Raw genomic sequence first — 15,731 nt, 5'->3', positions numbered from 1 at the left:
GTTTGAAAAGTGAGATGAGGTTGTGCCACAACCAAACGATCGTGACTTATACCTGCAGAGTCCATCGATAGGATTCAGACTGGCAAAAGGAGATGCCATCTGTACTGTCGCCTCTGCTAGTCTGTGGCAGGACGTGGTACGAAGGCCATGTAACCTTGAATTGTGCCGAAACATGGGAAAGGAAGTGTCAACCACTAAGCTAAGCCAGCCTGAAGCCAAGCTGTTTGAAGGACTCTGGTCTCTGGTCATGTACAGAGAGACCAGAGGCTCAGCTCAGGTACTGCTAACATCCACAGAGCTATAGTTAAGTCCAGTAGCACCTTGGGAGTTTTTGACTCTCGGACACTTCCATCTGGAAACCTTGTTGGTTTATGATGTGCTACTGGACGCCAATCAAGCTCTTCTACCCGGCTGAAACCGCTAATGTCTGAAGTAACAGGTGGCAACCAAGGACAACTGCGGCAGCCGCTCTTTGGAATTCCCTCCGAGTAATTATTCCCAAGCATTTCTCCGCACTTTTCAAGCAGCACTTTAAAGCAAATTTACTTGCTGGGGCATCTGGAGAGGGAGAAGGATAAAAGTTTTCAGAAGTGCTATTTTGCTCGCAGTCTTTGGTTTTTATTGCAGGTGCATGTGGAATGCTCATATATATTGTATAGCGGAATCGCTTTATTAGCTGCCTTGTGCACGTTTGCTAGGAAGGTGAGAGAAGCATTTTAAAGGACGATTGCCAAATGCAAATGCAAGCAGAACCATGGGTTAGTTTTCAGGAAGAACAAGGGGTTGGTCATAAATCCAAACTGGCCCTGATTAATCATTTTCGGAGCAGGCTAGAGTAAGTTCAGCTCAAACTGACCGGGCCTCTCGTACTTTGTCCAGAAGACTGTGCAAACTCTGCAAGGGAGTCTTGACGCTTAATCCGCAGTCCTTGTACTCCGACAGGGGAATGACTTCAAGGACACGGACAAGATAGTGCATATTGCCCATACAAAAAGGCCCCATTTCTCTGTCATTGAGAGCCCAAACTAGACGTGCTGGATATTGCTCTGTTTCTGAATCAGGCCTTAATAGAGATGCCCCAATTTCCACCCCCAAATCCTTTTGGGATGGGATGAACTTTTATTCAAAAAGCTCCTGACATCCGCATCTTTTATTCCACCACTTCAATCAGGATCAGCCCAATCAAAAGCATTTGCATGGAGCCCTTTTTTATAAACAGGATTACTGCTATACAGACAGACTGCCAAGCCCTGGGAAGTACAAAAACCCTTTTCAAAAGGCCTTTTGCAGCAGCCAAAATGGAAGTGCTGGAATTTAGCAGCAAGTTTTTTTAAAAAAATATATTTTGGATGGTTTTGTTGTAACAGCTAGTAAAAACAACCCCCCCCCCAAAAAAAAAAAACGGCGGCAAAAGCCTCAAGTGATCAAATAGGGTAATCACATTCTGGGCTGTATTCTAACGCCGCAAAAAACAAAGGCAAGCCTCACAGTTAAAAGGGCTGCAAGGAGCATTCTCCGATCAGTGGCAACTGCCTGAAGAAGATGGTTTTAAATTCTTTTGTCTGGGAAACGCAGAAAGGAAAAAAAAAGGGCTGGGGAATAAGGTGAAGGAAGACAGCCATTTAATACCAACAGAAAAGCGCAATCTCTGCTACAAGGTATAGAGGAAGATTAACTGATTGCGAGTTACCCTTGCAAGTGAGATATTAGACCTGTAGAGGCAGACAAATGCATGCAGGAAAGCGCGTCTCCCCTTGGCTGCAGAAGCATTAAGCCGAGCCCCAAATCTAAAGCCGCACAGAGACAAGAAGGGACTGTTGTGGGACAGACAGGACTTTCAGCAAACACCAGGGTCCGTAGGATGGGGCTACACACAAATCTTTCCTTGACCTAGCCAAGGAGGAGAAGACAGACAGGACAACAGCTTGCTGCAAAGGGCCACAGCGGGAGGCGGAACTTACTCATCTTTTTACACTCAGCCATACAATACTCCTCTGACTCAAAATTGTTCCTGTTGCCTCCGCAGCCTCCATATATAAAGCGAATGCACTTTCTCTTGTACATGTCGAAGTACCAACGAGGCATCACAGCCCGGCAGGGACCTGTCATCGCCTCCTGGGAGCAGACAGCTGTGTGGGAGACGGTTAAAGCATCAGCCGGTGACGAGCACAGCTCCGCTCAGCTATTTCAACAGCTACAATGGCTCTCGGTCAGTCGGAGCTCGAGCACAGACGTTCTGCCTGTGGCGCTCTACGGATGGATGTACCAGCTTCCATTTTTCCTACTGCCTTGCCACAGCTTGGGGGGGGGGGGTGCGATGGACCTATTTTGGGGACCCAAAATAATTCTACCAGCAGTAGTAATGCAGAATAGGAAGAAGAGCTGGTTTCTATACCCCACTTTTCCCTAATTCAGGCTTTATCAACCAGGGTTCTCCTGAAACCCTGAGGTTTCTCGACAGCCTTGGAAGGGTTTCTCCAAAGGGTGGGAGTTAATTAATTTTTTAATATATTGTTGAAATTTGGTAAGCATTTGTTGGATGATATGACCATATAAGGTCATCTCTCCCCCGCCAATGGCCAATGATGGGCCTGCAGGGGGTAGGAAAGGGAAGGGCCCTGGGTGGACATGTACACAGCTATGCTTCCCAACCGTATTTTGCACAATCATGCCACTGCTGGGGATTCTCAAAGCCTAAAGAATGTTTCAGGGGTTTCTCAACAGTAGAAAAGTTGAGAAAGGCTGCTGTACCTGAAGCAGTCTCAAAGCGGCTTACAATCACCTTCCTCTCTCCATGACAGGCACCCTGTGAGGTAGGTGGGGATGACAGAGCTCTGAGAGAACTGTGACTAGCCCAAGGTCATCCAGCTGGCTGCATGTGGAGGAGTAGGGGACCAAACCCAGTTCTCCAGATGAGAGGCTGCTGCTCTAAACGACTACACCAAGCTGGCTCACCAAACCTGCCCTGTGCATTCCAAGGGTGTGGGAGGGCAGGTTTTAGAGCAGAAGGGTTTCTAGACTTTATTTGTGCCATTGCCAAAGGTTAAGTTCCAAGCAGCGGTCTCGAAATTTCCTTTCAGTTCATGCTACAAAACCATGCATATTATAACTGATCTTTTGTCCTACCTGCAGTGCAGCCACTGATTTGACTTTTGGTGCCTCCCTGCAAGGGAGAGATTCGGGTGGGCCCCCTATGTTGCCTCCAGTTTTCCAACCTGGGCTTCCACTTCACAAACACAGCCTGCCTCTAGTACCACTGAGTTTCCGTGACTTCTTGTTTGGAAGCTGTGCAAACCGCACAACCTTTCAAATGTGTAAAGCATTATAACTGAGGGACATATTATGGCAGGTTTTATAGTACTTGGAATTTACCCTACTCCTGCCATCAAGGAATACCTGTAGGGAAATTCAATAATTCCTTATGTCTTCTGAAGGCTTCTTGCTCAGTTGCCAGTGTAGTTTACAGTTTACAACTGGACTGTCAGGGAAACAAATCAGGACTCCTGTCCTCCCAACAGCTAGTTTCCTCAATGTTGAGGCAATGTTTGTTTGGGGGTGGGGGTTAATATGGAGGAGTATTCAATCATGCAAGTCACCAACAGTTGTGGGAATATCCTACTATATGGCTTCCACTACTCAGGCCATACGGACTCCTAGGCATATTACAGGGGGGACTTTGAGGCGGTACCATGAGCCATGGATATTGATGTGCTTTAATCAGACTGGTTCCACTGGACCAAAATAGCTGTTGGCAGACAGTAGAGCTGCTGTTAAACCCCCGGAACAGCAGTGTTTAAGAACAAGAATACCCACGTACACACAAAGTCTAATCAGTCAACAGCTAACAAGTATTCTTCAAAACCTGAAGACAGCCATAGTCCCTCCAATGGGAACGCCAGCCACAATGCTCCCTCGTATTTCAGCATACTAGACACCTATCCGGTTCCCCTACCCTAACCCTCATTCGATATATGCTCACTTGCTGAAATAAAGTTGGCACTTTGCAAACTAGGAAAAGTTTCACGTGCAAGACACAAGGGCTGCCGTTAACTATTCCGCTGCCTGTACTGAACTGACCTCCATTCTCTGCAAACACCTGCATGTGGAATTCGGACTGTTGCTTGTCAAAACCTACAAGCATTTAAGATACGAAGCAACAGAACTGGTTGAATTGGTTCCTTTGCCTTTGGGACACAAAAACCGTCTGATGAAGTGTGTGAAACAGATTAAGAGTCTTTCAGTGACATCAGACAGCTTTACCTTTTGGGGACATGGCTTCATTTAAGCATCCAACTTCCCAGAAAACCTGGATAGTTTCTTATCATAGGAAAAAGGAAGCTTCAAAGGATGATGCCATCAAAAGGTGTGAAATGATGCATCACAGTTTCACACTGCTCATCCTTTTAGCTTGTTGCCCTGGTAACCCATAATCAGAAAAGAACAATTGTTCCCATCTCTAGGTCCCCCACCCCCTAAAATTAGACTGCACAGATGCATTTCAGTGCTAGTTCCTCAGAGGGCACTTTACTCTGAGTGCCAGAGATGTGTGTTTTTCTCAACGAAAGAGTTGGTCAGCTGGCAGTCATACGCCCCAAGCTCCAGAAGGGGTTGGGAGGGAAATCACCTGCCGTGAGCAGCACACAGTGCTCTCCACTGACCTATTTGGCAATTAAAGCATCCAAAAAGGGAAAGCTACTGGACTGGAAATGGAACATTCAACATACAGACGGCTGTGATCAATTGACAACCGCTGAAACGGACAGGATGCCCAATGAAAGCTGTCACACGGCTGCTTACTTTTCACATCATTCATTACTTCCTTCTCCGAGAGAGATTTCAGAACGCTCGGCTCCGTTGGAGGCTCCTCGTTGTAATCTTTGTAGCCGTCGTAATAGTAATCCCGGTCTACCACCACTTCGTCCTCCTCTTCCTCTTGCTCCTCTTCTTCGTCCTCGTCCACTTCCACTGCTGCTGCTGTGAAATCTTCTGTGTCTGCCTCAGTAGGGAACTCACTAAAAGCACACAATTAGAAGGGGGAAGTTAATGCTGCTTTGCAGGCAGCATTTGATGGAAAAGAGCAATCTGCCCTTTTTGCCTGTTTCAAAAGCAGTGGGAGGAGGTGGTGAACAATCCCCCAAACCAGTTTCAGCTTCCAGAAGTGTCCCAATTTTACATCTACGCTGGCTATTACAAGAAGCAGCATTTTAAGCAACTAGCTCCAAAAGTGAGGTTTGATTTTTAAATCTATATCCAGGCACCATTAACAGCAACTAACAGTAGTTTCTTTGATCCAGTGTAGTTTCAGTGGCTCTGAACAAAAGGGAGGAAAAGGGTGGGGGTGGGGAAGACTTTAAAAGACTGAACAAATAAAAAATGTGTTTATCAAGTTAGGCATATGCTTATGCGCACACACTGGCAGGTAGGTTTGAATTGTGACATCACTGTCTTCTGTTCCTTTGATACGGCATCCGCTTCGCCATGAATGCTCTGGCTGCCATGACCAATGGGAAAACAGCATAGATAGAATCAGAGAACAGAATCATAACGGCTATCTTTGAGTTTGACTTCCTGGCCTTGGGATAGTGACCGGCAATTCCCTGGGAGGAATGTCTCACAGTTGTATGGAGCAAACAACATATGGGGAGGTGATAGCCTTTGATCTCTAATAGCAGCATTTTGGATTCTCTTTATAGAGTACACTGAATTCTAGGGGATTGATTGGCTGTTTTGACAAAGGATTATCATTGGCTGTATTTGGTTGTGACACAGTCTACTGATGTAACAGAATTGATTTTTGCTATATATTCCCTGTCATGTAATAATAATAATAATAATAATAATAATAATAATAATAATAATTAATAAGATCACAGTCTGACGAAGAGTGCTTGCACTCGAAAGCTCACACCTTGAATACATCTTTGTTGGTCTTAAAGGTGCTACTGGACTCTGATTTCATTGGGCTACCTTTTATAACTGTCATAGTTTTCATCTTCCTCCTCCTCTTCATCCTCCTCCTCCTCCTCTTTGGAAAGTGCTTCATCCACAATTTTGGCCTGAGGGCAGCACACGTACTCTGTGCCATGGAACTGGTCTACTCCACAAGGTAGCAGCATGCCGTAACTGTGCAGAATCATCCCTTCCGTTAAGCAAGCCTAGAGGGAGCATTTTGGGAAATGTTAGGCAAGCACCCCTCGCCTCACTGAAGCACCTTATATCACCCAAGCAACAAAGAGATGAGATACAGGTATGTATAGTGCTGCATCAGATACTTTACGGACAGGTGTGGCGAAAAAACTGGGGGTAACATCATGCAGCACATCTTCCTACCTAGAGCTGGTATGTCAGTCAATTGATCAAGCAAACATTTCATAAAGCCAAGAACACCATGGGTGTAGGTGGCAGCTTACCATTATTATCCCACTATGATATAACTGGTTAGTAAGGGGCAATTTGTCCCAGAGAACTACATGGGCAGTATGAAGTTTAATATTGACATTAACAATGCACGTTTTACCGTGAAAGCTGCATAATACAGAAGTCCAAACGTGAGCAGCATATAATTATACATTTTACATGAAGAACATGAAGTGGGGAATGTTACTACTTATTAACATTTTTAGAAACCAATCCCAGGAGCATGTGTAAGAGGATCCCGAGCCAAAAGAAAAGAACCTTAGATTTAATAGCTTCACAAAATATCTGGCTCAGGAGGCAACCCCAAGCATTCCAAAATCTAGCTGCTTTAAGCCTTAATTATAGATTATTTTGTCCCAGTAATAAATGAATCTGATTTTGAATGCAACTACTCAGCTGGGTATTTGATATTCAGAAAACTGCAATTCCACATTATGCCATGAACGGGACAGGGGGGAAAAGGGAGGGGCGGGGGAGGCCTATGAACTCAGTTGCTTTGTTTTGGTAGTTCAGGAATAGCAGAACTCAATTAACTTGAACTAAACTTGAAAATGCCATCTCTGGACTGAACGCCTACAATTACTCCCAGAATAAAACCAAAGCTTTCTGAATATTACGGCTCAAGTTCTCCGACAGTTCCACACTGCACTTTCTTCCTCTGACACTCCTTTCTCATCTCGTAGCTAGTTACCTCTTTAGCCACAGTGTGCCAATACTGGTGGCTTTTGCACACGTCCATCCGCTCCCTGTGGAAGAACCGGCACTTTTCTGGAACCAGGAGGACATCGCTGACAAACTCACCCACTAGAAGAGAGGAGAGGCAAGAGATGGGAAATGAAGGGGCGCCAAGGGGGTTTCCAGCTCAAAGCACTTCTCTGTTTCCTCTCAGAAAAGGGGCACTTGTTACTGGACTCGTAAGAATTATGAAACATGCACAGACGCATAAATAAATTAGGTTAACACACTTCTATGCTTAGAGGGCTGCTCAAATATAGATCTCTTACTTCATTCTTAGTGCTCAGAATTTTAAATGAACCCAAACAGAAGAAAAACAGGAAATATGCTATTCAGACAGACATTTCAAGGTGACTGGAAGCTTAGTGCTAGAAGATACTTCACTTTTCCTTGAATACATAACACATACAAGCACAAATAAGTTCGACAGCAAAATTTTATAACAAGGGACCTAACCACCAACAAATTGATACCATGTATGCCTTCATCCCAGTATTCATTAAGAGTTCAAGATGTTCATTACTCTTCCAATTAAGGCCATTTCATGCATGCTTAGTAGCACTAGCAACATTGTGCCAAAGGACATACTCAGAACTATATCCAGTGGTTTCCAGTCTTTCTGAGCTTGTGGGTGCCTTTGGAATTCTGACATACCACGGCTGCTGCGGGGCATGGAGCCAATTACAAAACGGCCACTCACAAAAGAGAGCCAGCATAATATAGTGGTGAAAAGTGGAGGACTCTAAACCGGAGAACAGGCTTTGATTCCCTGCTCCTCTGCATGCAGCTGGTTGGGTGACCTTGAGCCAGTCACAGGTCTCTCCAAGGTAGATAAACTAAGTTGAAGCAAGCTTAGCCATATTCTTATTATTATTCTTATTTATTAGATTTTTATACCGCCCTCCCATATGGCTCAGGGCAGTTCACAGAAAACATTGCAGGGGTAATACATAGAACAGTCTGAATGCATAAGACAGTCATAAATAACATATCAACAACACCATATATAATGTATATTTTCAAAGGATTAGTCTACGACAGGGGTAATCAACCTCCAGATGTCCATGGACTACAATTCCCATGAGCCCCTGCCAGTGTTTGCTGGCAGGGGCTCATGGGAATTGTAGTCCATGGACATCTGGAGGACCACAGGTTGACTACCCCTGGTTTACGACATCTTGTATTAAACATAATTAGAAGGGTTTGAACTGGACCCCTGAAGGTAAGAAGAGGCTCTTGAGAGCCAACTTGGTATAGTGGATAGGAACAGCAACCTCTAATCTGAAGAACCTGGTTAGATTCCCCCCACATCTCCACTTGCAGCTAGCTAGGTGACCCTGGGCCCCTCACAGTTCTTTCAGAGCTCTCTCAGCCCCACCTCCCTCACAGGGTGTCTGCTGTGGGGACACAAGGGAAAAGGTGTTTGCAAGCCGTTTTGAGGCTCCTTCGGGTAGTAAAAAGTAGGGTATATAAAAATAGCTCTTCTACTTCCCTTCCATCACACAGTGAAGATCCTTGTACTCTGATGGCAGCCACTGCCAAAACAACATTTTAAAAATCTCTATAATTAATCAAATCTCCAATGGCCAATAGTTCCACCTGGCACACCCCACTTTCTAAAACAGGTGCTGGGAAAGGTGTCAGCTACCTGCTGGAGGCACTGCATAATGACTGACATTGGAGATGATTCATGTGTTATTGTATGCTACCCTTGCATACACAAGGCTTGGGGGTTATTCAGATGTGGCCACCCTCACTTGTTCATTTCGAAGAGGCAGTGTTTTGTCCAGGACTGCACAATGTCAATTCTGCAGAGGCTTCGGGGTGGATCCAAGCAAGAGGGGGAAAAATGGTGGGGGGAAAAAGACTGACAAAGCAAAACATTTACAGAAGTGGTTTGAAAAAAGGTCAAAGAAAGTGTCACGAGTATGAAATGGCTGCATGACTGAAAACAGAGTTAAATTAAAAGCAGGACTGGAGAAAAAGGATAGATGAGTAAACAGGTAATCCAGAATTGTTTCCATACTCAGAAGACTAGTGCTAAATCCAACAATGGAAAGGTAAGAGTTGCTGTCCTACAAGACTGGCTATGTCATATCATGGCTATGGGATTCACACTTCACAGAGCCAGTCCTTCAGTTAAGGGATACAGTTTGTCATTTGCTCAAAGAGAAGAGCAACCAACTGGGAAACAGAACAGATGCTTATAGCTTGCAGGTCTTTGAGGCTGAAAGATTGAGGGCAGACGACAGAAAGCATCACTAATGCAGCTGTGTTTCCTGCATCTGTCCACAAACATAAGCATCACAGCAGCATCAGCAGACTGCAGGCCAATCACAGCAGCAGCTCCTCCCCTTCTCAAGCAATGCCATGCAGATGCAACCAATGGAAGAACGGGTACACCCTTTTTTTGGGGGGGGGGTTTGCATTTCTAGCAGAGACCAATCAGTGTTCTGGCTGGCCTGGAGACCACTGATTGAATGTCCAGAAGGAAGGGACTTGCCACTAGGGAAAAAAAGTAGAAAAGAGGAAGACCACCACTGCATCCTTCCCCAGGGCAGATAGTCAGACATCACCACCAGCAGGACACAGAGCTCCATTATCCCTCCCATGTCACTGCCCCTAATACTGGACTGAAAATGGAAGGGCAGGCAAATGGAACCAGAATAAATCCACCACCACCTCTGGGGAAGGACCATGGCTCAGTGGTAGAGCATCTGCTTTGAACACAGAAGACTGCAGGTTCTGTCCCTGGAATCGCCATTTGAAAAGGATCAGGCAGTAGATGGTGTGAAAAACTTGCACCTGAGACCCTGAAGAACCACGGCCTGTCAGAGCAGACAATATTGAACCTGAGATACCAGCGGTCACACTCAGTATAAGGCTGCTTCATGTAAGTATAAAATCCTATTCTCAATACTGCAATCTATACCAAGCAGCATTAGGAAGGGTGTCCAGCATCCATAGTGAATATAGGTTATATCGTGGACTTCTAAAAAAATGCCATTAGTGGACGGTTCCAGCAAGGAGACAGGAAGAGAAAGTAGTTTTAAAGTCTTGCCTCCCTAGCAACAGCAGCAAGAACCACCCGTCAAGGATGGAGTCCTTGAACCAGGGGAGAACTGCATTTTCTTTTTAAAACATTGGCCGTGGATAGAACACAGAATCATAGAATCATAGAGTTGGAAGGAGCCATACAGGCCATCTAGTCCAACCCCCTGCTCAATGCAGGATCAGCCCTAACCATCCTAAAGCATGGTTAGAGCTGATCCTGCAGAATACAACAGAATACAAAGCACATAGTGACACAAACCGAACTATTTCCAAACTGAGCTTTTTTTAGTTCATTTACTAATTAAATCCCTGTCAGGCACAAGGTGATTTTCAACACAGCGGTAGTATTTCAAGTCAGGACACTCTACTATCTGCCTTCAACAGGCCTTTTTGCAAGGAGTTATTTCCAGTTAGGGAAACACACATAATTAGGACAGGTGGAATGTGCATGCAGCCAGATGCAACACAAATCCACTAAGCCTGTGTCTGGGGATGTGAATCTAAGGAAAGGCTCCAACACTTACCCTGGTGAACAATCATTTTATGGACTCAGGACACTGATCAATTGGAAACAGAGCCAACATAAAAACATATATCAACATTTAATATTTCTGGTAAGGCCTTGGAGGAGGAGTGTGTCTGATGTCTTAAGCTTAACACACACTCAGGGTGGCTCTCCTGCCCCTGAGTGCCTCCTCCTCCAACCCACTTGCCTGTCTGTCCCGAGGCCAGCCAATCGCCTTCTGTTCCCCACCTCTGACCACCCCCTCCTCCTGCCACTTCCCTCTGAGGCTCGGAGGCTTCAGATCCCTACTGCGTTAGAACTGCCCCTGCCAGTGAGTTCCCTAACAGCTGCCTTCAGCCTTTCCTGGTCCTGGTGGGAGGGGGAGGCTGTCTGCAGAGTTCTTCCACCCCACCCAATCTAGCGCCTGTTGTATTCCTGAATGCAATGGGCTTGGCCCCTAGTTCAAATAGAAGAAACAACTTTAAGATTATGGCAAAGAGAAACAAATATGTGAATATGTGACAATGGCAAAACATATATCTGATGCACAGCAGACTAACATTAGACTTCAGAAGAAAATGGAGTCCTATCCTATACTAGAACAGCAAAATGTGATGGAAAGAAACAACTGCATTATAAAATGTAAACTGTAAATATTATGGCTATTTTCCCCTCTCTCCTCTTTCTAAAAGCTGTTTTATAGAAAAAAAGATTTGATGTTTTCTTTTTTTACTTGTTTTGTATTATACTTCTGTAATGTGTAATCTTTTAAAATAAAATATCTAATTATATATTTTTTTAAAAGCTAAGTCAACATCTTCAGGGTTTTGAAGATGCTAAGCCTTCATTAATCGCCTCATTTGTTTCAAATGTGATGCTCTTGCTATGCTGCAGATTGCACATTTAGAATTTACTTCCTAATCACATCCAATCAGAATTTGTTAAGTTATAGTCAACTGAAAGAAACAGAACCCTAAGGTTTTTTTAAACTTGGACTTTTCAGAGCCAGATTAGTATTAACATCAGTTTTCCTCACATGGCCTGAGGACAAAAGCTTCTCTGCCAGCAAGTCCAACATCTATACTATGACGGCTTCATTTAAAAAGTTGCTAGTGAAATGGCAAAGGGTGCTTTGATTTGGTTGAAAACCAAACAAGAAACAAGGGCCTTTCAAGCAAATTTGGAGTCCTAATATTCCGCCTTTTGATTTAAGGCTGCTTCTGTATGGATTTCCCCCCACACCCTATGAGCAGTAAAAGGGAGCATCCAAACATGACTCAACTAAACTCCTGTTCACCTCCACCTTGTAATCTAGAGAAAACAAAAGCCTAACTTCCTCTGTTTAAAAGGGACACTGGGAGTAGCTGCTGAAGAAGAATCGGATATGCCACACAGAGTCACTAAAGGGAAAGGGCAGAGCGGCTCCACTTTCAAATTGGTGCAGGGATGTTCACTGTCATGCATCGGGCCCAGTGCCTTAAAGGCGCTTTTCCAAGCTGAACTAGATCACCCCATTACAGCACTAGAATGGGAAAGGAAAGAGGGTGTTTCTAGGCCACAGTCATGCTTGCGTTTTTGAAGGGGTGGGAGAGGCAGTGACGGTGGCCAGCAGAACAGGAGCAGGTACATGTGGACTCTGCTCCAGTTCTCCGCCCTGCTCACTGCTGCTGTATTTATGTGCCCCCATGTATTTATGGAATGTATTTGTGCCCTCATGAGGACGCAGTTCACCAGGTCCACAACTAGCAAAATGTTTAAAATCCAAAGCACAAGTTCCAACTAGTCAAAATGCATAGACAGCAACATTGGATATCTAATTCAGCCAAGCCAAATCAACTCCAAATTGCATATTTTGCTTCCACATGTGGCAACAATGTCATACACATTCGCAACTATATTTGTCCTGCATGCTGATAAAAGCAAATGGAAAAGTGAGCCAATATCAAAAAGAAATCTGCAACTTTTATGGACTACTTTCCGCTTATGACGCCAAGCAGCTCTGACCTGGATAGCCCAGGCTTACCTGATCTCGTTTGATCTCAGAATCTACAAAAGGTTGACCCTGATTAGTACTTGGACAGGAGACTACCAAAGAAACCCAGGGCCACTACGCAGAGGGAGCCACTGGCAAAGCATGCCTTAGTGTCTCTTGCCTATGGCTCACTGTGAGTCAACTAGCCAGAGGCCTTTCACAAACACACACCTCTAGTTAAACGGACACATTTGCTTGTCATTCCTTTTAAAATCTTCCTTCTGCTTAACAACCGGGTTAAGACTTCGCTATCCCTCACTTTTACCTGGTGCCTCTAAGAAGCAATCAACAATCATATCTGAAACATACAACTATACTTAGAAGAAACGCCAGGATTCAGCATGAAATAATTGGAGACTGATGCAAAACCAAGGTCATGGATAAAGCAAAAGCTATACCATCCAGCCTAATAGTAAGCAAGTGGGAAACAAACAAAAATCACGGGGAAGCAAATGTGTGCCAAAAGACAATGGAAGGAGGAATAGCTTTTGTTTGGTGCTTGAACCTCAGCAAGGTTGGTATCAGGAAATCAGAGGGCAAAAAATTTCACAACTGAGGCATCACAACCAAAGAGGCCCAGTCTCTGGTGTTTACCGATCTTGCTTCCGCAGATTTATTCATTTATTTATTACATTTGCATTTAGATGAGGGCAGAAAGCCTCAGAGGCTGACATTCATCAGCCGGAGTAGACAACTCTTTGGGTGCCCAAAGTATGAAGTAACTTGGCATTTTAAAAATTCACCTGTATGTTGAATTGAGCCCAGAGGTGGCCTGGAAAATGTTCTCTGTAGCCCATGTCAGGAATCTTTTTGTTGTTCCCTGCATCAGTTCAAGTTTCCTGTGTTCAAGGGCAACACCATGCAAGATGTATATGAATATGGATAACAATGACCAGATCAAAGCTTTTTTTAAGGAGAGCACAATCCAACTCTGGACAGCCCATTCAGCCATCTTGTCCACCAACAGTATCCACTGCGTATAGCAGATTTCCAGCATTCTGATATGGTCTTTGCTCCTTTCAGATTGCTGCTGATATTACTAATATCTCAGTAGAAAGCCCATGCAATAAAGCATGTCCAGGTTAGAGAAAGGTTTAACTCAGCCTTTCTCAACCTTTTTACCACTGAGAAACCCCTGCAACATTTTTCAGGCTTTGAAAACCCCCAGGAGTGGTATGACCATGCAGAACATGTTTGGGAAACATAGCTGTGTACACACCCACCTGGGCCCCTCACCACCCTACCCTCTCCAGGCCCATCATTGGCCATTTTGGGTGGGGTGGGTGAGTCGACATGACAATATATGGTCATATCACCCATAAATGTTTAACAAATTTTAAAATATATATTAAAAATTAATTAACTGCCACCCATTTGGGAAATCCTACCAGGGCTGTCAAGAAACCCCAGGGTTTCATGAAACCCTTGTTGAGAAAGCCTGGCTTAACTGAATAGCCTAAGGTCTGCCTTTTCACAGTTCACCAAGCTCAGCCTAGCTTTCAGCTCCCACCATCCTACTGTGTAGCACATTTATAGATCAGTGAGACTGGGAATGAGAAATGATTAGCCAGCAACATAAGGAAAGGCTAAGGCAAGAAAACCAGCAAGGAATGAAAAGTTACGGTTTCATCCGAGGCTGAAATCCTGTTAAAGGACAGGCTCATGCAGCAAGGAAGTGAAGCAGCAGCATGCTCCGACTACAATAGAACGACACCTTTTACAAGCAGAGTTTCCTTGTTTGTGATAATCTAACACAGGGGTAGTCAACCTGTGGTCCTCCAGAAGTTCATGGACTACAATTCCCATGAGCCCCTGCCAGCATTTGATGGCAGGGGCTCGTGGGAGTTGTAGTCCATGAACATCTGGAGGACCACAGGTTGACTATCCCTGATCTAACAGATGTCAGCATTTAACCTGGATCTATTTAACATGCGTTAATAGACCCATTTGTTATGTTAAGAATCTCAGAGCCATGATATCAGCGTGACAGCTAATATGGTGTTTTTAGCCAGATCACTTTCACCATAGCCTAACCTGTACGACTGATGCAGCTGTGAGTAGCTTCTCCTGATACGGTCAACTGTGGAGACATTGGAAGCGCCTTTGTGTGGCAGCTGCTCCACATAATGAGCCAGAGAGAGAGCAGTGGGAAGAAGTTTGCCATATAGGCAGCTCTCACTCCACCCAAGCCCTCGGTTTAATACACAAGACAATAAAAACTTAAGCACAAATATGCTGCCGCTATAAGCGGCAATTCCAGCCTAAAGGCATCTACTAATTAAAGACGCTTCCGCACTGCCAGTTTCTGTTGGCTTCTCTGTGGCAATCGCATCGGGAGAAGCGGCTTCGTTCCAGGCCAATGGAGATACTGGATCCCCCATGCTTCTATGACAAAAGGTATTCTACTGGTAAGGTATTATTTGAAGTCCGTGAGCTTCCACGGGACTTTGTTCTTAGCAGAATGATCCTCATCAAAAGGACAGGGAAGCTTCACACCCACAACTCCCATTCTAGATTTTTCTCCTCGAGTATGCAATATGCTGTTTCAACTTTTCGTATATTCTGAGATCTGAGGTATGCAACAGCTCAGCATGGCAACCCCTTGATCCTTCCTCCAAGCCGCCACGAGCATAAACACAAAAATTCTAAGGCAGAGTCAATCACGCTACATCAGGACTGCCAAGTGAACTGCCAGTCAACGTGGCATTTCTTTAGCTACCGTTTTTTCGTGCAATGACAGAAGTATTTGGCCCTTTCCCTAGAGAGAGGGGAGGATGTAATGAATTGGAATTCATGCTGCCCACTCCAAACAAGCATTCTACGCACAGTAAGACTGAGGATTCTATGATTCTATGATTCTATGATTCTATGATTCTATGATTCTATGATTCTATGATTCTATGATTCTATGATTCTATGATTCTATGATTCTATGATTCTATGATTCTATGATTCTATGATTCTATGAGAGCGGGATCTCATAGGTGT

The 15,731-nt window shown here is 44.5% G+C and overlaps 1 protein-coding gene across 4 annotated transcripts in view; it reads right to left on the bottom strand.

The window, feature by feature from the left end:
• Positions 1-15,731, bottom strand: part of APLP2 (amyloid beta precursor like protein 2) — a 67,428-nt gene that overhangs the window by 16,212 nt on the left and 35,485 nt on the right. For 2 of the 4 annotated variants that reach the window (XM_077306538.1, XM_077306539.1), the window contains exons 4-7: positions 7,109-7,221; positions 5,968-6,155; positions 4,798-5,012; positions 1,962-2,129 (exon numbers count right to left, since the gene is read on the bottom strand). In XM_077306538.1, the coding sequence (XP_077162653.1) occupies positions 1,962-2,129; positions 4,798-5,012; positions 5,968-6,155; positions 7,109-7,221 (684 nt within the window). The remainder of the gene's footprint in view (positions 1-1,961; positions 2,130-4,797; positions 5,013-5,967; positions 6,156-7,108; positions 7,222-15,731) is intronic. The other 2 variants (XM_077306540.1, XM_077306541.1) reach the window with 1 other exon arrangement.

This window comes from Paroedura picta, chromosome 12 (assembly GCF_049243985.1).
Source record: "Paroedura picta isolate Pp20150507F chromosome 12, Ppicta_v3.0, whole genome shotgun sequence".
Classification (NCBI taxonomy): Eukaryota; Metazoa; Chordata; class Lepidosauria; order Squamata; family Gekkonidae; genus Paroedura; species Paroedura picta.
This window is presented reverse-complemented; position numbering and strand designations above follow the sequence as displayed.